Source organism: Rosa rugosa, chromosome 1 (assembly GCF_958449725.1).
Source record: "Rosa rugosa chromosome 1, drRosRugo1.1, whole genome shotgun sequence".
Lineage (NCBI taxonomy): Eukaryota > Viridiplantae > Streptophyta > Magnoliopsida > Rosales > Rosaceae > Rosa > Rosa rugosa.
Genome location: NC_084820.1, coordinates 33,891,380 through 33,917,766, shown reverse-complemented (window position 1 = coordinate 33,917,766; position 26,387 = coordinate 33,891,380). Strand labels below are relative to the sequence as shown.

At 45.2% G+C, this 26,387-nt stretch overlaps 3 protein-coding genes across 3 annotated transcripts; all 3 read left to right on the top strand.

Moving 5' to 3' along the window:
- Positions 1-1,013: 1,013 nt before the first annotated feature.
- LOC133724722 (mitochondrial fission 1 protein A) lies at positions 1,014-4,320 on the top strand. Its single transcript, XM_062151549.1, has 5 exons — positions 1,014-1,183; positions 1,266-1,404; positions 1,552-1,673; positions 3,704-3,767; positions 3,856-4,320. The coding sequence occupies exons 1-5, from the start codon at positions 1,091-1,093 to the stop codon at positions 3,936-3,938; spliced, it is 501 nt and encodes a 166-aa protein (XP_062007533.1). The 5' UTR covers positions 1,014-1,090; the 3' UTR covers positions 3,939-4,320.
- Positions 4,321-18,770: 14,450 nt separating this feature from the next.
- LOC133735814 (pyrroline-5-carboxylate reductase-like) lies at positions 18,771-22,632 on the top strand. The gene is made up of 7 exons (XM_062163242.1): positions 18,771-19,050; positions 19,171-19,219; positions 19,315-19,406; positions 19,947-20,019; positions 21,087-21,207; positions 21,427-21,532; positions 22,165-22,632. Exons 1-7 carry the CDS (start codon positions 18,853-18,855, stop codon positions 22,351-22,353), a joined length of 828 nt encoding a protein of 275 aa, XP_062019226.1. The 5' UTR covers positions 18,771-18,852; the 3' UTR covers positions 22,354-22,632.
- A 368-nt stretch (positions 22,633-23,000) lies between these two features.
- Positions 23,001-24,821, top strand: LOC133735802 (UPF0481 protein At3g47200-like). The gene has a single exon (XM_062163233.1). The coding sequence runs from the start codon at positions 23,103-23,105 to the stop codon at positions 24,576-24,578; it is 1,476 nt and encodes a 491-aa protein (XP_062019217.1). The 5' UTR covers positions 23,001-23,102; the 3' UTR covers positions 24,579-24,821.
- Positions 24,822-26,387: the final 1,566 nt, after the last annotated feature.

Genomic DNA, 26,387 nt, shown 5'->3' with positions numbered 1-26,387 from the left:
CACACTCTGCAGTTGTTTTATGTACTGACAGCACTTATAAAAATATATTTTACCAAACACGAAACTGTTTTAATTCACAGCTGATTATTTTCACAACACAGCAACAACAGTTTTTTTTTTTTTTTTAATCACAGCAATCCCAAATTAGCCCGTAGTCAATTTGTAGTTTCCATAGTACCTCTCCTCTTCTTTCATGTATAAAATAATTCTCAAAAACTAAATTTTCTACTTTATTTCATTGAGAAATACATTTATAAAATTTTATAATTCTAAAAAACTAAATTTTCTACTTTATTTTATATTAAGAAATACATTTTTACTAGATAAGTTATAAGACTAATATGAAATAATAGATATAAATTTTAATTAGAGAATTTTATATTTGATATTATTATCATTATTTTATTTTGTATCTCAGTAAATTCAAACACTGAAAAAAATCACAATGGAGATTGGTTGTCAGGCTTCAGCATAAACTTGGGGGTTGGCCAAATCATCAATGCTGAAGCTAGGAGGTTGCTTTCTGGGTTGAAACTTGCTTCTGACCTGAATATCAGAAAGCTTGAAGTAGAATCTGACTCGGCTATCTTTGTTAAGTTGCTGATTGATGGTTGCCCTATATCTCATCCTTTAGGCAACATTATCAACAGTTGTAGACATCTAATCAATGGTTTTGAAGACGTTAGGATCCGACATATTTTCAGGGAATGCAACTATACTGCTGATGCTCTTGCTAAGGGAAGTCTCAGCCATGACTATGGTATTGTGATTTTTGACACCCCTCCCCCTCATGTTGCTAGTGCTTTCACTGATGATCTTTGCAATCTCCCAAGAGCTAGGAGAGTTAGAACAGGGCCTGAGGGCTAATTTTCTGTTTTTCCTTTTGTTTCAGGCCTTTTAGGCCCCTTTGTAACCAAAAAAAAAAAAAAAAAAGCGAAGCCATATTTATTTTCCTTTTTCTACGTTTCATTAAATGTGGATTTTAGCAATATGGATTCTTCATTATTCCTCGTCACCACGAAACCTATAAATATCAAATTATCAATCCCAAAAGTCATCAGACCTTTGGGAATTGAGAGTGAAGAGAAAAATGGAAGAGATGATGAACAAGTTTTTCGAGTCCGTGGGTTCGTTCTTCGGCGGAGGGGATCAGATCCCGTGGTGCGATCGAGACGTCATCCTCGTGAGTATCCCCAATTGGAGTCTGATTTTCCGCCAATCTGAGATCAAAACCCGATCTAATTGTCCTCCTCCTTGTGATTCAGGGTTGTGAGAGAGAAGTCGCAGAGGCGAACAAAGGTGACTCAGAGGAGCACAAGAGCGAAAGCATAATGAGGTTGTCATGGGCTCTTGTTCACTCAAGGCAACCTGAAGATGTGCAGCGTGGAATAGCCATGCTTGAAGGTGTTTTTGCCTTCACTTTTCATGCTGCTACCATCTCATTCCATTTTTTCAATTTTAGGAACCTAACGTTAGAATTTTATAGTGAATTCCATAAACTACTATGTTCTATTGAAAAGTATTTGACGAATATCATTACTGTATGTGCAGCTTCATTGGCCAACACTAACTCCCCTTTGCATCAAAGAGAGAAGCTTTACCTTCTGGCCCTCGGATACTACAGAACTGATGACTATTCAAAAAGCCGTAATCTTCTCGATCAATGCTTAGAGGTTTGTTTCTATTTACCTTTCGGATTCGTCCCTCCTTTCCGCTGCATTTTCGTGTGTCTTACATTCGCCATATGTTTCAGTGAAAATCTAGCTTGAATTTCGTAGGATCTGTAGTTTAGACCGTAAATGTTCAATAGCACGAATTTGCTATTATTGGGTGTGCTTGAAATGTGCAAGTCCTTATTTAAGTGTGTGCACACATCTGGGATTAGGTGATTTTCATAAGGGTAAAATTTTCTTTAGTTTGGAGACTTGGAAATGGGAATAGTCCTTGATTTAGGACTGGTGTTATTGATCTCAGTATGACCCCTTTAACTGAACTAGCCACTTGCCTTAATGAGGTGCTTGATCAGGTTGTGGCTGACTACTTGTTTGATGGTTGTTCTAGCAAGCCTTCCTGCGAAATGTTTTTCCTCCAACTTGTAATACAGTCTGTATTTTGTATTTCTTCAAGCTTAACAATTGGATATGGTTGATACTTATATATGGGGATACCATCTAATGGTGTTTGTAATGGTCTACCTATGAATTGCAGTTTCTGAATGATATTCAGTCTAGCTTAATCGCTCTGTTACATGGAAGGTCAATGCCCTCCCAATATCAAATTGTTCTTCTGGTTCTTTTTCATGACAAGTTGTTAACCAGACTGAGCAGCGTTTGGAAGGGGCTTGACCAATAATCCCTTGTCTAATGGTTGTGGTGAAGTTTTCTTGATTCAGTTCCAGATATTTTCCTTGACGGCTCCGAAGCTTGTGTGTTGTGGAATAGCATGCTCCCTCCACAAATTTCTTCTCTCATTTTAATCATAGCCGTCAAAGAAAAGATCTTTGACGGCTCCAAAGCTTGTGTGGTGTGGAATAGCATGCTCCCTCCACAAATTTCTTCTCTGGTTCTTTGGTTGTGACAAGTTTTAACCAGACTGAGCAGAGTTTGAAGTGGATTGACCAATAATCCCTTGTCTAATGGTTGTGGTGAAGTTTTCTTGATTCAATTCCAGATCTTTTCTTTGACTGCTTCAAAGCTTGTGTGGTGTGGAATAGCATGCTCCCTCCACAAATTTCTTCTCTCATTTTAATCATAGCCTTCTGGTTCTTACTGAATTTGGATTGCATAACCCGGAGGCAAAAAGGCAGCTTGGTATCTCTTATTCATTGCCATTAATATATTGGAGATGGAAATGCAATTTTTTTAGAACCAGAAGGCTATTTGTTCCCACTTTCCCTAGAAGCTAAATGGTTCATGTGTGTGTGCGTGTGTGTCTGCATTATGTTAACCTCTGAGGTGTGAATGTCTTCTTCTTGGACTTTCCGCTTTCGGATTCTCTAAAACTGGATATGCATTGTTATTGCACATTCCTGATACGAGAATTGCATCTGATGGGTCTGATCAGGGATTAAAATGGTGGCGGCAAGCTGGATTTACTCCAAATTTGGTGTAGGGCAGATTTTATCTGCTGAATTGTAGAGTCTTTGGTATAGGTTGAAGCAATCTTGTGATAAAGGTTGCATTCTGTTCTTGTTGAAGTTGATTCTGTTGTCGTTGCAGATCTAGTACTTGGAGAGATTCATGAGTGTGTGATGTAAAGACTATTTGTTTCATAGATGGTTACAAGCTACAACATATTCATGGGGAGAGAAATATGGCTGCTTGCCAGTTTGTGGCTTAATGTTGCAGTGGTGTAAACTCTTGCCAGTTGGCGATTGATCTGAGCTGTGTTTATCATGCTCTCCTGCAGCCTCCATGTTCTGTATTGAGGCCAAGATCTGGATGGTTTAGTTGTCTTTTGGGGCTTCTAACCATACTTTCAAAGATATAGTTTTGTGATGTGAGTTTGTTTGTACTTAAACATTGCGGACAAATCATCTTTTGTCGACTCTTCGAATCATTTTTTGTGTGATATTGCAGACTTAATGTCCACTTATTCCTCATTATAAAAAGAGCCGTCTTCAGCCTGTTGTTTTTTTGGTTTCTAAAATTCTTTGGTTTATTTTGTTTTAATGTTAGGTTTTTTACTTTCTTTGTTTTTGCAGATTGCACCTGATTGGAGGCAGGCTCTGTCCCTTAAGAAGATAGTTGAGGATCAAATTGCTAAAGGTAATAGAATTGTATTTTTATTTTTATTTTGTGGCTCCATTGTAGCATCAGATTAACCAAGGCATTATAACACGTTCTTTGAATGCAGATGGCTTTATTGGAATAGGCCTCACTGCTAGTGCTATTGGACTTATAGCGGGTGGGATTGTTGCTGCCTTGGTTCGCAGGTGAGAACCCCAGCCAACAATGTTCATAAAGACTCTTGCTACCATATTCCAATTCCGAAGCATTTCCTGACAGAAAAGGATTCAAATAATCAGACCAACAAACTTTGCGGCTTCGCGTTTTTTATTTTCTGGAGCAAGGTTCTATATATGTTTATTTTATGATATTCTTTGTGCGTATAGAAGTTTTTTCAGCTTATAATACCAATATTTTGATTCATTTGGCATTTTTGGCGCATATGTACCTCACCTAGAGCCTGGGAAAATTGGCTTGTTCTGTATCTGTTGCTTGGTAGGTCCACTTCATCAATATTATAGAAAGGGAGACTCTGAGGACTGTCAAAATGATACCTGAACTTTCAAACGTATCAATGTGATACCTGGACTTATATTTTCTTGTCAACGTAGTACCTACATCAACTTTCCGTTACGGCTCCGTCAGTTCGAGTCACGTGTGACGCATGTGAGGCCGAAAATGAGGGCAAAAAAGACTTTTCCACTCCATCAAATCCTAAAGGGAAAAATGCACGAACAGTGTCTGGAGACTCTGAGGACTGTCAAAATGATACCTGAACTTTCAAACGTATCAATGTGATACCTAGACTTATATTTTCTTGTCAACGTAGTACCTACATCAACTTTCCGTCACGGCTCCGTCAGTTCGAGTCACGTCTGACGCATGTGAGGCTGAAAATGAGGGCAAAAAAGACTTTTCCACTCCATCAAATCCTAAATGAATAAATTTAAAATTGAAAATAAAAACATAATAATTTATTATATTGAAAATAAAAGATGATTAATTTTTTTTGCTTTTTCTATTAACCAAGATCAATCCAATATATTCTCAAAAAAAAAAAAAAAAAAAAAATCCCAATCCGTTAAGTATGAACCTAACATTTCTTCATGTTTATCTTCTCAAACCCAGCAAAAAGGCAAAAAAAAAACAAAAAAAATCTCAATTGTTCATGTTCTTCTTGTTCATCTTCTTAAACTCGACAAACCCATTTTGAAAGAGAAATGAAAGATCTGGGAACTCCAAGAACAAAAAAGAATGAGAAATAATTTTTTTTAGCAAAGCTTCTCCCTTGTTCGATTCACTTTTAAAACACAAAACCAAGTCCAACTTGTTTCTGCAAAATCATTCAACCCTATTCAACTCCCAAGTCTGCCTTAATTGGTGGCAACACCAGCAGCTACGGCGAGGACCACGAGGTCCGCGCCCCGAAGAAGCGGGCCGAGCATTGGATCTAGGAGAAGACCCGCTGCCTTATCAGCTTCCGCCGCGAGGTCGATCGATGGCCTCTTCAACACCTCCAAGTCCAACAGAGAAAGCACGAAGACTTGGATTGCAAAACAACCAAAACAATCACAGATGTATCAGATCGAATTAACACAAAATTTCATTCCTCCTTTGAAATCGCCTCAACAACATCAATGCAGACCTGTTGTGAAATGGGCAATGAAGAAGAAGAACCAAGAAGACGTTGCAGAAACCCTGAATTTCATTTTTCGTCACCACCCACACCCACACCTCCACCAAAACTCGAAGTCAAACTCAAAATCCATTAATATCAAGTTATTAACTACAACAAAAACACCAGCAAGTAATGATATAGATGATCTCTCCGCCCTCCTCCTTCCTCGATCTCAAGTCCCGCTTTGAGTACCGTCGAAGTTTCCAGGGAACCCAATCCAAATCCCAATCTCAATCTCAATCCCAATCCCAATCCCAATCCCAATCCCAATCCCAATCCCAATTTCAATTTCAATTTCGTCCTCCAAAATGAAGGACATAGTCTTCTTGAAGCCTCGCTTGTCAAAGATCTAAAATTGGCGATGAAGTGCGCCGCCGATCCTTTCTTCGAGGTCAACATCGTCAGCGCTGTGTGCCTGAAATCGAGGAGTACTGAGGTGTTGTTGTGGGAGGAATTGGCGAGGACAACCAGTCTTTTTAGAGAGTGGTTGATCGAGGGGAGAGGAAGAAGACGAGAGGTGGAGGGGTGAAAAAAATTAAAGGTAAATCAGTCTTTTTACCAAAAAAAAAATATTTAAAATGTTTTTACCAAAAAAAATATTTAAAATTTCAGTTATAGGGCAAATCAATCCTTTTACCTTCATTTTGTACCTCACGTGCCTCACACAGTCACACGTGGTAAATTTAACGGTGCCGTGACGGAAAGTTGATGTAGGTACTACGTTGACAAGAAAATATAAGTCCAGGTATCACATTGATACGTTTGAAAGTTCAGGTATCATTTTGACAGTCCTAAGAGTCTCCAGACACTGTTCGTGCATTTTAAATGTCAGTTATAGGGCAAATCAGTCTTTTTACCTTCATTTTGTATGTCACGTGCCTCACACGTGGTAAATTTAACGGTGCCGTGACGGAAAGTTGATGTAGGTTCTACGTTGACAAGAAAATATAAGTCCAGGTATCACATTGATACGTTTGAAAGTTCATGTATCATTTTGACAGTCCTCAGAGTCTCCAGACACTGTTCATGCATTTTTCCCTTATAGAAATTGTACAAGTCTGAGCCCTATTGGACAAGGCCGTTCAAAACAACTTAAATCTCTATAGTTCTCCCATAATAATCCATTTGAACTATTAATTGCTGCTAGTTGTGAGGCAAAGTAGCTCCCTCGTAGTGAGTATTGGATATTTTACACGCTCACAACGAGGCAAGTAGTTTGCCATTTTGTCGACAGACACTCCACATTGATGTTCATTACCGTCTTAGCATATATATCACCTGGGATTTCATTTGGATCGAAATGCACGGTGCACTTTTCTTCAGTCTCTTTTCCCATATGGTTATTATGCAACATCATTGTGATGTAATGAAGATTTTCTTTGCTCTTGCCTTAATGGGGAGTCCCCCAAACAAGCAAATGCTCTCTCTAAGTTGTTTATGCACGCTGTTAATGCTCAAAGTCTGGTGGTAACCAAACCTTCGTTTAACGCGGGTCCGGTGGGCGGACCGCTACTCTGTATACTTGGTGATCCTTGCTGGCTGCTAAATGAAAGACAGGGCGTCAGAGGGAGACCGCGTTGGGCGGTCTTCACTTCTCCGATGCCTAAGTCAGTTGATACATATAGACAGCACAATAATAAATGAATAGTTAATGCGTAATAATGAAGAGAGAAGAGAGGACCTTTTATAGGTGAGGAGAGGTCTGATCTTCTCTTTGTTTTCGATGTGGGACTGATATGCTTCAGTTCCCAGTTTCAGTAGCTTCTGATGCCGTCTTGGCAGAGTGCGTGGCGGCGCGTCAGCGGTGATCCCGGGGAACTCTTGTGCTCAGGTCGTGGCCCGCCTGGCTGCCTATCCGTGGGTCACTCCTTTGGCGGCAGTTGGTACCTCTGGCGGTACGATGAGGGTGGCTGATTATAGCTAATTATGCTTTGCAAACGTACATGTAGGTACCAGTCCCCCAAGTCCCCAGTCAAGGAGGGCAATCTTGGTTGGGGAGTTGATCGGCGGTTTGAAGCGTTTTCTTCCGCTAGACTTTGCAGGCATAATTAGCGTCAGTGCGTTGTCAGCCATGGATATTACTGAGCAAACGCTTTATACCCTTTCGGGTCGGCCCCTGCTAGGCCCCCCAGGGAGTCCCCCACTCCCCGGCTAAGATGGACCTCCGGATGGTCGCAAAATTTGTTTGGTGAGGGGGAGCTGCACGGAGCAGAGGGTGTTGGGTAGCGAACCCAATCTTTAGTACCCGAGTGACGGGGGTCAACGTACCTGATCAGGGCCGTCGTAGACTGTTGACTAGTCCCCGTGTCCTGTAGGGACAATCTGACTGTAACGCCGCGTGGCGGTCATTTGTCAGAATGAGGCGTGGCCTCGGGATCCGCCGCTGGCGGGTGTCCCCCCGCTGGTTTATAGCAGTAAACAGCGTCCAGTGGACGTGCTTGGCGTTACTTTATTGAGCGGTACCGCGCTGAATAAAGTACGCGACTTGCCAGATAAAAGAGGTTTCCGCTAGAGGTATGTAGCGGAAGGCGCCCCGTTTGTATGATGACAAGGGAGAAGTTCCGCTGTTGGGAGACTTCGTGAATAACAGCTAGTGAAAAGTTCCACTAGCGGGGTTCCGCCCAGCGGAGACAGACTTGGAGGACAAGTGAGAAGTTCCGCTGGCGGGGTTTCGCTCAGCGGAGACCGTCACTTGGAGAGGGTAAGTGAGAAGTTCCGCTGGCGGGGTTTCGCTCAGCGGAGACCGTCACTTGGAGAGGATAAGTGAGAAGTTCCGCTGGCAGGGTTTCGCTCAGCGGAGATCGTCACTTGGAGAGGACAAGTGAGAAGTTCCGCTGGCGGGGTTTCGCTCAGCGGAGATCGTCACTTGGAGAGGACAAGTGAGAAGTTCCGCTGGCGGGGTTTCGCTCAGCGGAGATCGTCACTTGGAGAGGACAAGTGAGAAGTTCCGCTGGCGGGGTTTCGCTCAGCGGAGATCGTCACTTGGAGAGGACAAGTGAGAAGTTCCGCTGGCGGGGTTTCGCTCAGCGGAGACCGTCACTTGTAGAAGGGCGTACTTGTGATTGCTTCCGTGATACGCCTCGTCTGACGGCGGTTGACACGTGGCAAATAACTAGAGGGTTAGCGTGCGGAGACGCGTCTCCTCAGTCCGGCCGTCTTCTCGTCATTAATGCGAGTAATGATGGATTTCGTAACCGAGGTGACGCCTCGGTTAACCTGGAGGGTTAATGCGAGCAGGGGACACGTGTACGGCCGGGGTGTGATGTCGTTTTCTAGCGGACGGCCCAAAAGCCTCTGATGTTGACATAAAAGGGGGGGAACGCATCGAGAAGGGACATCAGAAAATCCATTCGAACCTTAGTCGTCTTCAAGCTCTGCCCATCCCAGATTGCAGAGAGAGAGTGCCGCGCGTTGGTGGAGTTCTCGTGGTCGGAGAGACGAAAACTTCCGTCGTCGGGGCATAGCGAGCGTCAGTACGCCGGAGAGTTCACGACTGAGGTTAGTGTTCTGGTTATCCTTCTTTCTGGTTTCGTGTTTCTGTCGATTTATGGGTTTGGTGGTTTGTTTCTGGGATTGGTGTGTGAACTGGGTTTCTTGATGTTCGTCGGGGGGTGTAAGATGAGATTTGGGGGTAGGTTACGGTGTTTGACAGAGAGTTGTCAGTTAGGGTTTTGCTAGATGGTTGAATCTGGGTTGAGGGGGGTTTGTTCATATTTTGGTATTTTCTGGGTAGCTGTTCGTGGTGCTTTGCTATACCTGATGTAGGGATAGGTTAGATCCTTCTGTGGGCTAACTGATTTGGGTTTTAGGGTTTGGGATGGCCAACGTCGTAGAGATCTCGAGCAGTGAGGACTCCGGGTCTGACGTGTCAATCAGTGCGGCGGATAGGGTTTTTATTGACTCGTTGCGTCCGTCTGCCCGTGCAGGAACCTCACTGCCAGAGCCGCTAGACATCGAGCCGCTACAAACCATACCCTGGGAAGTTGTCATGGGCCGTACGTCGCGTCCGGAGAGTTCTAGGGCGGGTGAGGAAGCTGCTGCGCGGGATAGGAGTGAGGAGCGGCTAGCAAGTAACAGTGCCGCCAGTGGTTCCGCTGACGGGGGAAACGTGACGGGGGAGGAAACAGAGTCGGCGTGGGTTCTCCAGGATGGGACCCCCGTCGACGAGGCGGGAGGTCGGATGACTGCCGCCGCGGTCAACCGGATGAAGCGGATATATCGGCTGCCGGGAGTGGTGAGACTTCGTCAACCGACGGCGGACGAGAAGGCCTCAATTCTTCCAGCGGGGTTCGCCGCCGTTCACGAGGCAATATTCCGCCAAGGAGTGACGTTGCCGCTTGTACCCAACCTTCAGATCCTGGTGTGCGAGTTCGGCGTCGCCTTTGGGCAGATCTGTCCCAACATGTGGCGGTTGATGCTGGCGATGAACTCTTTGTGGCGGCTATCTGGGTGCGAGGGGCCGACTGTGGCGGAGGTACTGCACTTCTACGAACTGGTGTACGTGAATCGCCAAGGTTGCAGAGGGCAAGTAAATTTGAGCCGCCGGCAGGGAGCGCCCAAGCTGATAGAGAATTTGAGGGATTCGATGTCCTACTGGCGGGGGACGTTTTGCGTGGCCATGACAGGGTGGGAGTACCAGTCGGGGTCGAACGAGGGGGAACCGACGTTTAGGATTAAGTCGGAGTTTCAGCCAATCCGAGGTTGTCCGTCGATCTCCGCTGAACATAGTTGGCGGTTTACTGTATACGTATTTCAACTGTTGTACTGACGCCTTGTTTCTTGTTTTGTAGCGGGACTGCGTTATAACCTGACGCGTGAGGAAGAGTGCCATGTTGCGCGCATCAAAGGCTGTTGGAAGAATCGCAATTTGCTGGACTTCCGTCTCCTCACCGGCTGGGAGTTGTTGGTCGACCAGCAGCTAACGCGCGCTATCGGTAAGAGATCTCCGCCACATTGTATCTCTTGATAACTTGGTTAGAGCTGACGGGTGTTTGCATGTTCTCAGATACTCCGCCAGGCAACAAAGCGAGCCGCGACGCCTTTGACAAAGTCATGGATCGTGCGGAGATCGACAACTTCTTGGAGGCGATGTATGCTTCAGGCGAGGCGGCCCAAATGACAGTTGTGAACCCGGAGACGCTGGAGGTGAGCGCATCCGAGGTTCCGGTGACGCTGCCCATGCCGCACCACTCTCACCTAGGGGCCGACGGTCTGCCCAGCGTGCAGGCGGATGGACAAGCGGGCGGGGGAAAAAAAGGGTCCTCTACCGTGCCCAGAAGGAAAGAGTGGTTGCCACTCGACGTGGGCCACAGAGAGAAAACGTTGTGGCGCCAGTGGGGGCTGCCGCTACCACGGTGGGGAGACAACCGCCGAAGGGGTCCAGGGCTGCGCCCACTGGAGATACAAGGGGGATCCTGCGGAGGCGGCGCCAGTGTGATTCGGCCGGGGAGGAGGATGATGACGAGACCCTCGAGGTCCACAGGCAGAAGAAGAGCCGACAAGACCCGTCGAAGGCCCCTGTGACGGCCGAGAGAGAGATGCCCGTGAGCGATCTGGACTCTTTCGCTGCCTTCACCGAGTTCATGACCGACAGTGAGCGGGAGTTTCTCTATCACCTGTGCGAGTGGTTGGGGTTCGGCGGTCTGGCAGGGATGACGCGGCCAACGGCGATCGAGCAGTCGCCCTTTAGCTCAGCCTTTGGGCACCTGGCGGTTGGGCTGAACGAAATGTTCTTGGCGGCCTCCAAGCAACCCCGAATTGAGGGACAGCTCCGGGAGGAGGTTAAGAGGCTTGAGAGGGAGCTGGCGGATGCCAAGGACAGGCTGGCGGATGTGGAGCGACGCCTGATGAAGGCGGACTGTGACGCTGCGGACGCTCGAGGCAAGCTAGACGTGGCTATCCAGCGGGACATAGAACGAAATGATCATGTCTCGAAGCTGGAGCAGGACATGGCCTTGCTGCAAGAGCGGGTGGCCGCCAAGGATAAGAAAATTGATATCCTGCAGCGGGAGTCTGCCGCCAGGCAAGGGGAGGTCAAGAGACTGGAGGGTGAGGTGACCCGGCTGAGGGACGAGGGAAGCCGAGCCGCCGCCGCCGCTGTGGAACAATTCAAACAGTCAGCGGAATACAAGAAGGCGATGAACGAATCGGCGAAGGCCGGCGCCCTAGCGAACGTGGAGATGCTGCAAGCGAAGGGCGCCATTGACTGGGCGAAGGCATCCCTGCCCAAGGTGCCGCAAGGAAAGAACGTTGCGCTGACGAAGAAACCCCCGCCAGTACCCAGTCCCCCAGCAGGAGGCGGCAGCTCAGGCAGTGGGTATCACACTCCGGCGGATGGGACTATAGAGACGCCAAGTCCCACCGCTCGAGGGACTGACCAAACAAGCTGCGTACAGCCGCCGCAGTCCGAAGTAGGCGACGGTGGGGCCAACCCCTGAGATTGATTGTGTAGCCGCTGAGGCTGAAGATATATGTACTTTTTTTTTTTTTTTTTTGAATGTAAGGAATACTTTTGGGTGGGGAGTCCCAGCCCTGAATATATGAAGTATGGAATTTTTGACGTTGTGTGATGACATGTCTATACCGCTAGAGTTTTGACTTAGGATTTTCTTTTGCAATCAATGAAATATTAAAGGAATTAAGATTGGTCCAAGTGCACAACGTAGCGGACGTGGTCCGCTGACGATTGCTGGCGTTGCCAGCTGCCCTCAGTGCTAGACTTGGTAACAATGGTTTGAATAATTCCTCGTTTCATTGATAACTGACTGGTCAGTGTTAACAAAAGTGGGGATGTACCCGTTGGGTAGCTTCCCTTAGCTAAATATTGAACAAAAATTTAGCTAAGTCAAGATGCTCCTGGGTAGTGACATGACTATCTGTAGTAATACCGAAGGTGTTCGGTATTCCAAGGGTGGGTCGTAGTGACACCATCCTTGTCCATTAAGTAGAAGGTGCCTGGGCTAACGACTTCTACTATTTTGTATGGACCTTCCCAAGTTGGGCGGAGTTTTGTTGGTGCTGGAATGACTTCCTTCATTACCCAGTCCCCCAGTTGGAGGTTCCGGGCCTTGACTCTGGCGTTGTAGAAACGCGATACTCGTTGCTTGTTTTGCAGGTTTTGCAAATGGGCCTTGTGTCGTTTTTCCTCTAGGAGGTCCAAGTCCAGGTTGATGCCATCGCCGTTGGTCTCTGGGTGGTAGCACTCGACCCGAGCGGTGGGTTGAGCTACCTCGACAGGCAGAACGGCCTCAGTTCCGAACGTCATACAAAAGGGGGTTTTACCAGTGGCGGAGGATGGAGTCGTCCTGATGGCCCATAGCACTTCTGGAAGCTTTTCCGCCCACAAGCCCTTGGCAGTGTCGAGTTTCTTTTTTAGCAGCTTCTTGATTATCTTGTTTGCTGCTTCGACCTGGCCGTTGGTTTGGGGGTGGGCGACAGAGGCGAAGCTCATCTTGGTGCCCAGGTTGGCGGTGAATGAAATGAGTTCCTCGTTGTTGAACTGTGTGCCGTTGTCTGTAATGATTGTATGTGGGACACCATAGCGGCAGTAAATGTTTTTCCAGAGGAAGTGAATGACTTTGGCGGTAGTGATGGCCGTCAGTGGCTCTGCCTCTATCCACTTGCTGTTGTAGTCGATAGCAACAATGATGTACTTGAACTGTCCTTTGGCGGTTGGGAATTTTCCCATCAAATCGAGGCCCCATGTAGAGTGAACCCATGGACCGATGATGATTGAAAGTGGTTCCGCCGGCGCATGTGGGAGATCGGCGAACTGCTGGCATTTGTGGCAAGATCTTGACACCTGCCGGGCGTCCTCACCGAGCGTAGGCCAGAAGTAGCCCTGTCGCATTGTGCGATTGGCCAGGGATCTGGCGCCCGAGTGGTTTCCACACTCCCCGCCGTGGATTCCTGCCAACACGACCCTTCCTTCTTCCGGGGTTAAACAGCGGAGGTTGGGGTGAGTGAACCCCTGGCGGTAAAGCTTGCCATTCTGGATATTGTAGCGGGTTGCTCTCCGCTGAATTTGGCGTGCCTTGACCTTATCCTCTGGTAATGTGCCGCTGCGCTTGTATGCAGTGATCTCGTCCATCCAGCTGGGGTTGATTTCAATGTTGAAGATCTCTGCTAGGGTCTTTGTGATGCTTGGCTTGTCAAGGCATTCCACCTTTGTGTCCGCTGGACTTTGATGCGGCTGGGCGGTTGCCAGTCTCGCCAGTGAATCAGCCTTGGCGTTCTTTTCCCTGGGTATTTGTGTGATGGTGTGAAAGTTGAACTTTTTTAGCAACGTTTTGACGTATCCCAAGTATGCCGCTAACTGCTGGTCCTTGGCCTGGAAGCTGTCGTTGACCTGGTTAACGACTAATTGAGAGTCGCTGAATATGTTGACGCTGTCAGCCCCTAAGTCAATGGCGAGGAGCAGACCGGCGATAAGTGCCTCGTACTCCGCCACATTGTTTGAAGCTTTGAAGTTGAATTTCAACGCGTACTCCGCGTTCAGTCCCCCGGGTCCTGTTAGGATGACTCCGGCGCCGCTGGCCTTGGCACTGGTGGATCCGTCCACATGTAGGTTCCAATCCGACTGGATGGGACTTGCCTCCCCGACGGTTACCACTTCCGCTCCGGGCACTATCTCTACACCGGGTTCAGGTTGACGTTCGGTGAGTTCAGCGATGAAGTCCGCCACTGCCTGGCCCTTCATGGCGGTTCTTGGTTTGTATTCTATGTCGAACTCGCTGAGCTCGATGGCCCACTTGCTGAGGCGCCCCGAGTGTTCAGGGTTCTGCATTACTTGCCTCAGCGGTTGATTGGTTAACACATGGATCGTGTGAGCCTGGAAGTATTGGCGGAGGCGCCTGGCGGCAACGATAAGTGCAAGGGCCAGTTGCTCCAAGGGAGGATACCTTGTTTCTGCTCCGTTCATGCCTCTGCCGGCGTAGAAAACTGGGAGCTCATCTTGGCCTTCCCTTCGGACAATTGCGCAACTTACCGCCGATGCGGATACCGCTAGGTATATGAATAGGGTTTCTCCTTGGACAGGGACAGAAAGGAGAGGGACTGCCGCCAGGTATTCCTTCAGGCCCTGGAACGCCGCCTGACATTCTGGATTCCAGTCGATGACCTTCTTGTGCGTTGTTTTGAGGAGTTTGAAGAATGGGGCACACTTATCAGTGAGTCGAGAGATGAATCGAGAAAGGGCGGTTAACTTGCCCTGGAGGCACTGGACGTGTACCTTATACTCAGGGTCCGCCAGGTCAAGGATGGCCTGGACCTTGTCTGGGTTAGCCTCGATGCCCCGCTCGCTGACAATGTATCCCTGGAATTTGCTAGCGGTGACCGCAAAGAAACATTTTTCCGGGTTGAGGCGCATACCATAGGCCAAGAGAATGGTTACTATGATCCTGAGGTTTGCCACATGTCCGCCGGCCTTTATGCTCTTAACTAGCATGTCGTCCACGTAGACCTCGATGATTTTTCCCAGATGCTCAGCGAACATGGCGTTCATCAACCGCTGGTAAGTGGCACCGGCGTTCTTCAGACCGAAAGCCATGACATTGTAGCAGTAGAGGCCTTTGTCGGTGGTGAAGGTGGTGCATTCCTGGTCGCTGGGGTGCATTTTGATCTGATTGTATCCGGAGAAAGCGTCCATCATGCTGAGGAGCTCATGTCAGGCGGTTGAATCGACCAACTGATCGATACGGGGTAGCGGGAAACTATCCTTTGGGCATGCCTTGTTGAGATTTTTGAAGTCAACACACATCCGCCACTTGCCGCTGGACTTTTTGACCATTACCAAATTTGAGATCCACTGTGGATAGATGACTTGGCGGATGAATCCAATGTCCTGGAGTTTGGCGACCTCTTCTCCGATTGCCCGGTATTTTTCCTCATCGAAGGCCCTCCGCTTCTGCTTGATGGGGTAAAAGGAGGGTTTGATGGTCAGTTTATGAGTGATAATCTCAGGGGAGATACCTGGCATGTCCGCGTAGGACCATGCAAAGACGGAGGCGTTATGACGTAGGAATTGAATGAGTTCTGCCTCTACTTCTGGGTCTAGTTGGGCGCCTATGCGGACTGTCCGCTCAGGGTGCTCGTCTGAGATGCAGACAACTTTCAAGGATGTGTCCGGGTTGACCGGCTCCTTCCTTACATACTTCTCCTCCTCATCCCTAGGGTCCTCGAAGATATTTGGTGGCGGTGCCTGGTTTCCCACTGTCAGGACATCATGGCGGTGTGTTGACCGTGCTATAGTCGTTGAATAACACTCGCGTGCCAACTGCTGGCTTCCCCTCACACTGCCCGTGCCGTTAGGTGTGGGGAACTTCATGAGAAGCATGTATCCGGCGATAATGCACTTAAGCTTGTTGAGCGCCGGTCGTCCGAGGATGGCATTATATGAGCTGAGACAATCAACGATTATGAATTCTGTATGTACCTCGGCCATACATGGGCTAGCGCCAATAGTCAACCGCATGTAGTCAGAACCGAGCGGTTGTGTGACGTCACCAGAGAAGCTGAGCAGTGGCTCATGGTCCTGGAGCAACTTGTTATTCCGCTTGAGGTGGCTGTAGCAACCGTTAAAGATGACGTTGACAGCGGACCCGCTATCTACCAATATTCTCCCCACTGAGAACCTGCCAAGAATGGCGTCGACCAAGAAGGGGTCATCATGGGGTAGGTGCACTCCGCGCTCCTCCTCCTCTGAGAATGTAATAGGTTCCCAACCCACCTTTGGGACTTTGGCGGATCTCTCGTAACGGATATGGCAGACCTCCTTTGGGTGGTTAATGCGTGCATAACGCTTCCTGGCTCTGTGAGACATGCCCGTGATTGGAGCACCGTCGTCGATTGTGTTAATGCGGCCCAACGTCTCTACGTTGGCGATCACGGGTGGCGGCTGGCGCACCTTAAACTGTTCCATCTTGCCTTCACGGTACAAGGTCTCAATTGCCGTCTTCAGTGCGTTGCAGCTGTTGGTATTGTGGCCGCTGTCTTCATGGTACTTGCACCATCTGCCGGTGTTTTTAGGTTTGCCCGTCTTTGGGTATTTTGCTGGGGGAGGTGGCGGGATTTGATCCTTGCACTGATTATATATTTCCTCGTACGAGGTTGTGAGGACCGTGAACACTGCATACCGTTGAGAAGACTCCGTTTGTCTGTTGCGGTTATCTTCCTGGGTTGGGCGGTTGCCCTTGTGGTATTGATCCTTCTGCCGCTTGCTCTGGTAGTGGCCCTGTGGCCATTCCCTTTTCTTGTCAGTTGGCGATGCGGCGGGTGCTTTATTAACGGTCTCATGATGACTGGAGGTGGGCTGTGTTGCCTTTGCTGGCGTTGCCGGTGGCGGTGGGGCTTCTCCATATGTAATGAATTCCGCCTGGACGTGAATGACCGCCTCACTCATGATATGGTCATATGCCGCGTTTGGATGATTGTAGTTGAGGTGATAGAGGAACGGCCCCTTGAGGAGTCCTTGCTTGAAGGCCGCCGATGCCATCGATTTGTCTAGATCGCGGCACTGAGATGCTGCCGCTCGCCACCTTGTGACGAATGCCTTTAGTGATTCATTCTCTCCCTGCTTGACGCTGAACAGCTGACTCGTGTTATGATGTCCGGCGGACAATAAGATGAACCGGGAGAGGAAGGTATGTGATAGTGCGTTGAATGAGTCAATGGATCCTGGCGGACATTCGAAGAACCAATTCATTGCCTCTCCGTCCAGTGTTTCGCTGAACAAGTGGCACAGAGTGGGGTCGTCAAATCCCTTGTTGTTGGTGACCTTCTTGAAGGTGTCCATGTGGACGAAGGGGTCGGTTGTACCGCTGTAATGCGACATCTTTGGAGTTTTTGCGTACGCAGGCCTGATAGCTTGTAGAATTGCAGCGGTGAAGGGCCCCGGTCTGGACGTGAAAAGTGGACTTTGAGTTGGCGGCGTGGCGCCCGACTCCGCCCGGACCAACCTTTGTTCCAACTGTTGCATCCTCTCCAGAATTTGGGCTGTTGCGTCGCCGGCGGGTCCGGCGTATGTACTCCGCTGGGTCTGCCTACGCCTTGGCGCAGGCGGATCACCCTCAGTTCTTGCCCTAATTTCCGAGCGGTTGGTGCGTGGTACCGACTCTGCCTCCTGCTCCAACATGAGTTGGGGAATGGGCGGTGGTCCCATCCCCAGTAGTTCAGGGGGGTCCAGCGGGACCTGCATCTGTACGACTGGTTCTGGTCCCATTGTACCAGCGTTGGGATGACTACGCCTTGTGCTATGCGAATGCTCGCTCTGTGCCGGGTTGGCGGTTCTTTCCAACGTCCTTTTCAGGTCATCAAAACGTGACATCAGCGTAGCCACCTGCTTTTGGGCCTCGGTCTTCTCTCTGCGCTCCTCTTCACGCTCTCTGTTTGCCTTGTGAAGGTCTGCCAGTGCCAGCTCGTACATGGCGGCGAGGTCCTGGCCTGGTGGGCGGCTGCTGCCTGGATCCGTCTCACCGCCGGGGTTGGCTGGGGTGTTGAATAGTGCGCGGTTAACACCTACCGCTGGATTGGATGGTTGGGGGATGGCGGATTGGTCTGCCTGCTCATCGGCGTTTCCCCCGCTACCGCTAGTCATGGTAGTTGTGATGGGGTGACCTCTTGTTCAAGGGTTCCCACAGACGGTGCCAATGTTAATGCTCAAAGTCTGGCGGTAACCAAACCTTCGTTTAACGCGGGTCCGGTGGGCGGACCGCTACTCTGTATACTTGGTGATCCTTGCTGGCTGCTAAATGAAAGACAGGGCGTCAGAGGGAGACCGCGTTGGGCGGTCTTCACTTCTCCGATGCCTAAGTCAGTTGATATATATAGACAGCACAATAATAAATGAGTAGTTAATGCGTAATAATGAAGAGAGAAGAGAGGACCTTTTATAGGTGAGGAGAGGTCTGATCTTCTCTTTGTTTTCGATGTGGGACTGATATGCTTCAGTTCCCAGTTTCAGTAGCTTCTGATGCCGTCTTGGCAGAGTGCGTGGCGGCGCGTCAGCGGTGATCCCGGGGAACTCTTGTGCTCAGGCCGTGGCCCGCCTGGCTGCCTATCCGTGGGTCACTCCTTTGGCGGCAGTTGGTACCTCTGGCGGTACGATGAGGGTGGCTGATTATAGCTAATTATGCTTTGCAAACGTACATGTAGGTACACACGCCAAAACAAAATGTTGGGTCTCTGGCAAATGCCAGAGGTTGGTAACTGAGGCCTTCACAAACATCATTGAACTACTATGGTGATCAAGTAATGTTGAGTTGATTGAGTGACCTTGGAAGTCCAAAATGACAAAATGTCCAAAGAAGCACAACAGCTAGGCAACTCGAGTACCTATTCCAAAACGCCACCGTCACAACACTCGACTCGCCACAGCATAAAAAGCGCACACAAATACAAAAGAAAGTGAGATAAAAGGTGTTGAAAACGAAAGAAAAAGATCCCGAAACAATGGAGGCGCTACCCATCCCGACGGAGACGTACAAGCTTGGGTTCATCGGAGCAGGTAAAATGGCGGAGAGCATCGCCAGAGGAGTCGTCCGATCAGGCATTCTCCCCCCAGATCGCATCACTACTTCCCACTCCAGCCCCATTCGACGCCAAGCTTTCGAGTCCTTCGGCGTCCACCTCCTCCCGCGCAACGACGACGTTTGCCCCCTTCCCCTCCTCTTTCTCCTTCTTTTTCTTTGTCTCTCATCATGTCTGTAATCTGCATCTATCTATTTTTTTGGACTCGTGTTCATAATGATATATGTATGGTGATAACAGGTGGTTGAAGAGAGTGATGTCATCATTTTCGCGGTCAAACCTCAAGTTGGTATGTATGCCCTTTTATGACAGAAACGTTTCTTGGTTCTGGACTTGATGATGTTGTGCTTGTTTAGTGAACATTTGTGATAATGGTTTATGCAGTCAAAGATGTAGTTTTGCAACTGAGGCCATTGCTTTCCAGAAAGAAGCTGCTTGTTTCAATTGCAGCTGGAGTCAAATTGAAAGATCTCCAGGTCTCTCTCACTTTCACCATCCTATTACTCTTATCTGCATTCAATCTCCATTGTTGTTCCAACTTTCGTTATTGGGTGAATTGTTAATGAATGGTTTTGTTTCATGTGAAAAAAAAAAAAAGACAAAAAGAAAAGAAAAAGAAGACTAGTTGTTAAGCATAATAATGACTTACGAGGCACACACTATTAGTTGGTTGATGATGACTGTAGTAACTGTGCTCTCAATACCAGGGGAGGCCCAATCCAGGATACAACTTATGTTGATCAACATCTTATGCATAAACATTGTTGTCATCTTCAGCTTTTGAAATCATAACATGAAAGAGTATAGCTGCTCGTTGTTTCTTCCTATTTGCTCATGTTTTTGTGCATTGATTTCTACCTGTACGAGCATACGTCTCATAGTTCATGTGTTTAATTATATTTTTAAGTTTTACATATGACTCTGAGCTCTCAGTCTTTCCTCCAATATATGAAATTCAAGTCTTTAGCCTTAGGCTTGTTGTATTTTGCCTAACCAATTTGTTCCATTTTCCTCAGGATTGGGCTGGGCACAGCCGATTTATCAGGGTAATGCCCAATACTCCTTCTGCTGTTGGTGTTGCAGCATCAGGTACTTCAACTATCTTTTTGATGATGCTTTTTTTTTTATCATTTTATTTTGATGATGTTTCAAATTTTTATCATTTTATTTTAAATCTGAGGCTTAGGCTCAATAAAACCAAAAATGTGTAATGCTATTATTTATAAATTATTTGTAATCTATGAATAGTAAAAGGATGCTGTTTTAAATTCATTAGCTTCCAGCAAAGGATATGTATAGGGGCGGAACAAGTTGTCCTTTGGAGAACCAATCTCTTATATATATAGTTAATATGTTCGTTTATGAGGATTGGTTCATCCAATCGGCTTTTCAGTTCTTATGTAATGGAAAACATTAAAGGTAATTTTATGTCTACTAGGTTGATAACATTTCTAAAGCCTATATCATGGATTACTCCAGCGGCCTTCAGAACTCTCACAATATGATAAGGTGGTAATTTTATGTCTACTAGGTTGATAACATTTCTAAAGCCTATATCATGGATTACTCCAGCGGCCTTCAGAACTCTCACAATATGATAAGGTGGTAATTTTATGTCTACTAGGTTGATAACATTTCTAAAGCCTATATCATGGATTACTCCAGCGGCCTTCAGAACTCTCACAATATGATAAGGTGGTAATTTTATTTCTACTAGGTTGATAACATTTCTAAAGCCTATATCATGGATTACTCCAGCGGCCTTCAGAACTCTCACAATATGATAAGGTAGCAGACTCTAGCATACTGAACCCTATTTCCTTTCTCATTGTATTTTCAACAAAAGCTTGCAATAAGAGAGCTATCCACCCTCAAACATGCTGGTATGACATGTGACAGTGGCGAGAAGACTTCTAAAATGCGGATTGTCTTACTGCGTTTGGTTAAATGACAAGTTTATAATATGATATTGGAGAAAATTATACGTTTTATTGTCATAAACTTCATGGTCCCTCATGGTTAGCATATGGGTTTTCAAACTCTTGCCTCTTGTTGTTCTAATTTGCTTTGCCCTTTTATATTGTTTTTAATATGGTGTTGAAAGTTTGTATAACTGGGATGAATATGGTGAAGTTCTTAATCCTATGTTCAAACAGTTTTGAGCTTGGGAGGAGCTGCAACAGAACAAGATGGAGACTTAATAGCTGAATTATTTGGATCAGTAGGCAAGATTTGGAAAGCCGATGAAAAATTGTTTGATGCAATTACTGGCCTAAGGTATGTAACTTGAAGTCATGAAATAAACACATACTGATTCATACTCTACTGTACAGTATCTTTACTTTATCTCTTATTGCACCTACACAACTTCAAAAATAAGTGAAATGATAATTCAGTGTTCCTCTTTCCCTGCATCTTTCAGAGAATGCAATGTTTCTCATTCAAGCCTTTTGAGTTTTAAATTTTGTTTTGATTAATATATGTTGGAAATTACAGCGGCAGTGGTCCTGCATATATATATTTGGCTATAGAGGCTTTGGCAGATGGAGGAGTTGCTGCAGGTCTACCGCGAGAACTTGCATTGGGTCTAGCATCTCAAACTGTAAGTCAAATGACATACTAAAGCAGTCACGTAGTATCACACCATCGTGTATATGTGCGTGCGTATGACATGTGCCTGTTATATTTCTCAAAATTTTGACAATGCAGTTGCACAAAAGGGACATGTTGCATGTAATATATCCTAGTTTTTTTGTTTTGGTAAATAAACGAGTAAATTAAACCAAAGAGGGGAGGGCAACTTAGCTACTACTTAGCTTTTGTCCTTGCTTTGCTTCCTTTTTTGGTTTGATTTGCTTTCTTTTTGGATGGCTTGTTTCCCTTTGTTTTGTAAGTTTTTTGCCTCTGGCTTTGGTTGTAATATATCCTAGTTATAAATCACTATGCTTTAAGAAGTTAAACCCTATTAACTGCACACAAAAAGTAACTGAAGAAGTGAATTTTCTCTTTCTTTTTTAAATCTCAACTCTTTATGAATATTCAGTGGCTTTAAAATCTGAAAGGTAAATCTTAAATTTTTATTTGTTTCAAGACATTTTAAAAATATTTGCACGTTTACTGTTTCTATAGTAATGATGTCCACTTAAACTTCATCGCAATTTCCATTTATTCTTCTTGGATTCTATGTTGTGAGGAGCTCTGATTGTTTATATTGTCTTTTATTTATTTATTTAGGTATTAGGAGCAGCATCTATGGCTACTAGTTCTGGGAAGCATCCAGGTCAGCTAAAAGATGATGTAACATCACCTGGTGGAACTACCATTACCGGCATTCATGAGCTGGAGAAGGGTGGATTTCGTGGAATATTGATGAATGCAGTTGTTGCTGCTGCCAGGCGCAGCCGAGAACTTTCACAGAACTAGTCATTTTGATATTCTTGTATGAACGCGTATTACTGGCTAAGCAATGAATTCACTTTTTTTGATACCCTTAATTAGTTAGAATTATGTTACGTATTCTTTTGGCCCTTATCAAAAGTTGGTTCAGAGACAATTGAAGATTCTTATATGTTGTCCTTTTGGACAGTCGGTTGAAGTACAAGATTGATTGAATGTTGAAACACTTTCAAGGATGGATTGTAGGTATATATGATGCTTATTGTGGCAACATTTATTTATTTAGAATAAAATATTCATCTTGTTCATGTTCATTTACCATACAAGTCTTGGTAGTCTGACAGGTTATCTCAAACTTTTTGTTTGCTCTAGTTGTCTATGATAAGATATTGCTTTTCATTCTTTTGAGTTTAATAAACGACCCCAAGTAATATTAGTCAGTTGGATTTGTGGGGTTTGAAGTTAATCGAATCATCAGGTAGAGTGTAGAGTTTGTACCAAAGATGCTCCTTGCTAGATAGGGAATAAAGTTAAAAGGAGCTCATTCTCCAGCTCCTTCATCATAATCAGTGACTTGAGATGCACTTAAAGTGCAAGTTTCCTTCATAAGACTGTCTAAATATAATACCAAGCTTCATATGCAGATCCTGAGCAATGTGCATATAGCTCCTAATCCAGAAGTTTCTGTGGCATATCTTAGTTCTTACTATACAAGCAAACACTAGAACCAGTACACAAAGAGTGAAAGTTGCCTTATTTAGACAGGAACTTTGAAAATGGCACGAAATGAAGACTTGGCTTCCATGAATGAAGCTCCAGAACGGAGCATCACAATTGATGACAAGTTATCCAACGAGGAGGAGTTGTTCAAACACATAAAAGGAGCAAAAGAAAAGCTAGCTCAGTTTCAAAGTTCAAAACCAAAGATCCAAAGGGTTCCCGACATGCTTAGAGATCAGTCAGATCACCAAAGGGTTCCCGACATGCTTAGAGATCAGTCAGATCACCGAAATTTCGAGAAATACTATGAGCCAAGGGCAGTAGCAATTGGTCCTTTCCATCATTATAAACCAAGGTGTCAACTGGCAGAGAAGTTCAAGCTTGCACTGGCAGAAAAATTTATCGAAGACAGCGGCTGTCAAGTTGAAGATTTGCACAAGATCATTGAGGATCACATCAACACACTAAAGGACTGCTATGATGAGGAAGTAACAAGGTCCTACACCGACGAGGCCCTCACACACTTGTTATTCTTAGATGGGTGTTCAACCTTACAGTTCATATATTCGTTTATGCATGGTGAGTTGGCAGAATTCAAGATCAAGAGGGATCAGGTTGCTTTTGCAGAACAGGATTTGTTCTTGCTAGAAAACCAACTCCCTTACCAAGTCCTCAAGCTGTTGATGAGCTTAAGTGCCAAAGAGGGGAACTTGAAGGCCGCAATCGATGGATTTGTTGGAAGGAACATCATGGCAGCAGAAAAAAAAAGGAAATCAAGTCAACCAGGAGATAGTGTCATAAACATGGAAAAGCCCACTCCCATGGAAGAGCCCACTCATCTTCTCGAGCTTCTCCGGACAAAAATGCTAGGCCCCAAAGCTGACGACGGCGAGAAGATAAAATCTGAAGATGGCCAACTATCGTTCCGCAACATACAGGAGCTTAAAGCAGCAGGGATCCATTTAAGGCGTAGTAAGACAGGGACCTTGAGGGACATATCTTTTACTCAACCTCTAGGGCTTCTAGGCTTTGTAGGATTCCTATATCTTCCACCAATATCAGTAGACGACTCCATGAGGCCTAAGTTCTTGAATTTAATAGCCTATGAAATGTGTCCTGATTTCCAAAATGACTTTGATGTCACCTCTTACATATGCCTTCTCGATTCACTAATTGATCATCCAGATGATGTTAAACAGCTAAGGTCGGCACGCGTACTACACAACTTACTTGGTAGTGATGAAGAGGTGGCTCAAATTTTCAATGAGATAGGTACTGACTTGGTGCCTAACAGTGACATATACCTCAATGTCAAAGTTAAATTAGAAAAGCACTACAAAAACAGGGGGAAAACCTGGATGGCTCAATTCTGTCACGATCATTTCAGTAGCCCCTGGACTATCCTGGCTTTCCTTGGTGTTCTAGCAGCTCTGGGGTTAAGCGGCATCCAGACTTGGTACACAATCAAATCTCCCCCCTCTGCCTGCGATGCTGTATGCGAGTACTTGAAGAAACAGCTAAAAATAGAGTGATGCACACACACAGAGGTACAAAAATCAAGTTTGGTTCTTCCTAAAATGGTTTCTGCTTTTGGTTAGTTTGATTCCCAGCTTCAGCTCTCATTAGGCAGATATGAAGCTGAACATGTACTGTTATTTCTTCACTTAGCTTAAGCTTTTATCATAATGTAATTCAATATTCATGTGTGGAACGATGTAATTTCATGATGAGTTTCTCGAGTTTAATCAGCACCTTTGATAAAATCGAGTCTGATGTTCTTCATTCTGACCTGACCTCAGCTTAGATCGAGTTTGTTGTTCAATTAAGAAGACCAAATTCACACTTGAGCACACCAGCCTCAATTTGCTCAATTTTAAGAAAAATGTAGCAGAAACAAATTCAGATATCCATTTTGCATTTCAGGCAAATGAAGCTCTCTTGAATGTATTCAGCCTGAAAAGCAGTAATTAGGACTCTCTTGAATGTTCCAGACCTTTTTTCCATGTGGTTTTCCAGGCTTGACGTCACCATATATCAGTCACAAATTTGATACGTATCATTAAAAGTCTGTATATCTCAGCATTTATAGCTTATTTCATGGACCTTAGTTTTGAACAACTAAAGTTCTTTTATGTCAACTCACTTCTGGGGTTCTTTGACTTCAGTCAACTTCTCCATTATCAAAATCTGAGACTTCACACATAATTCACAGGTGATGTCTCCCCCAATGCAACAGTATTTTTTTCCTTTTCTTTTTACCCTTTTTTTCCTACAGACCATCATGGGTAAACTAATGCCTCGTTTTAGTTCGCGGAAAGGAAAGTAATTCCCTTTTTTTTTTTTTTTTTACTTTGTCAAGGGGAACCCAAAGGCTTCTTAGGCTCAAGATAAACCCCTTCGGCGCATGTAATTCCTTTGTCTTTCCCATAGGAAGGGAAATGAAATTTCCGAAAAACTTTCCATTCCGATGTTTGGTATGTAAGGAAAGTTATCCGGAAAGTTGTTAAAATGTATGTAATTAATGGAATAAAATAATGTACTGTGAGAAATAAATGCAAAGAAAGAAGGACTTCCCTTGGAATATGGAAGGAATTATTTACCCCTCCCCCCCCCCCCAAACACAGAAAATGAACAACTTTCCTTTCCTGATGCTTACTTTCCGCGAACCAAATTAGGCCTAAAAGTACAAGACAAGTTAGTGATTACACAACATCAACATTGAGCCAATACTTAAAAACTACTTTCAAACCACAAGAGTTTCTGTAAGCCAACTTTCTCACATGATTTTTTCTATTGGAACCTCCAAATATACTCACTTGACCTCTTATGTTTTTTACACCTCCTATCAAATTTTCAAATACTAAATTTACTCACTAAACCTCACTAAAATTCCTCAAATAACTTCACTCATATAATTTGCAAACATACTATTATCTTTAAAATAAAAAACTTAGTCATTTCAATGATTTAATTACTCTATAAATCTTAATTACATATCCATTCCTTAATCAGACAACATAATTTTTTTTTCAATTAAAAAAAAATCAAATACAAGATATTGAGTTTCAAAAATTAATTTCTAATTAACAAGAAAATAACATGAACTATTCTGTGGTTTTTAAATTTTTTTTTTCTGTTTTAGCTGTGCAAAAAAATGAAGATTAATTAGTTTTTCTGAATGTTTATTTTATTTTCTCTTTTTTCTATACCTTATGGTTAATTATTTAATTATTATTTTTTTTTTTCATTGCTAGCTCATTTTTTGTTTTGTTCGCAAATATAATGGATAGACTTAGATTTATGACCTATTTTGTTTTCCTTCACCAATATGCATTCATCAT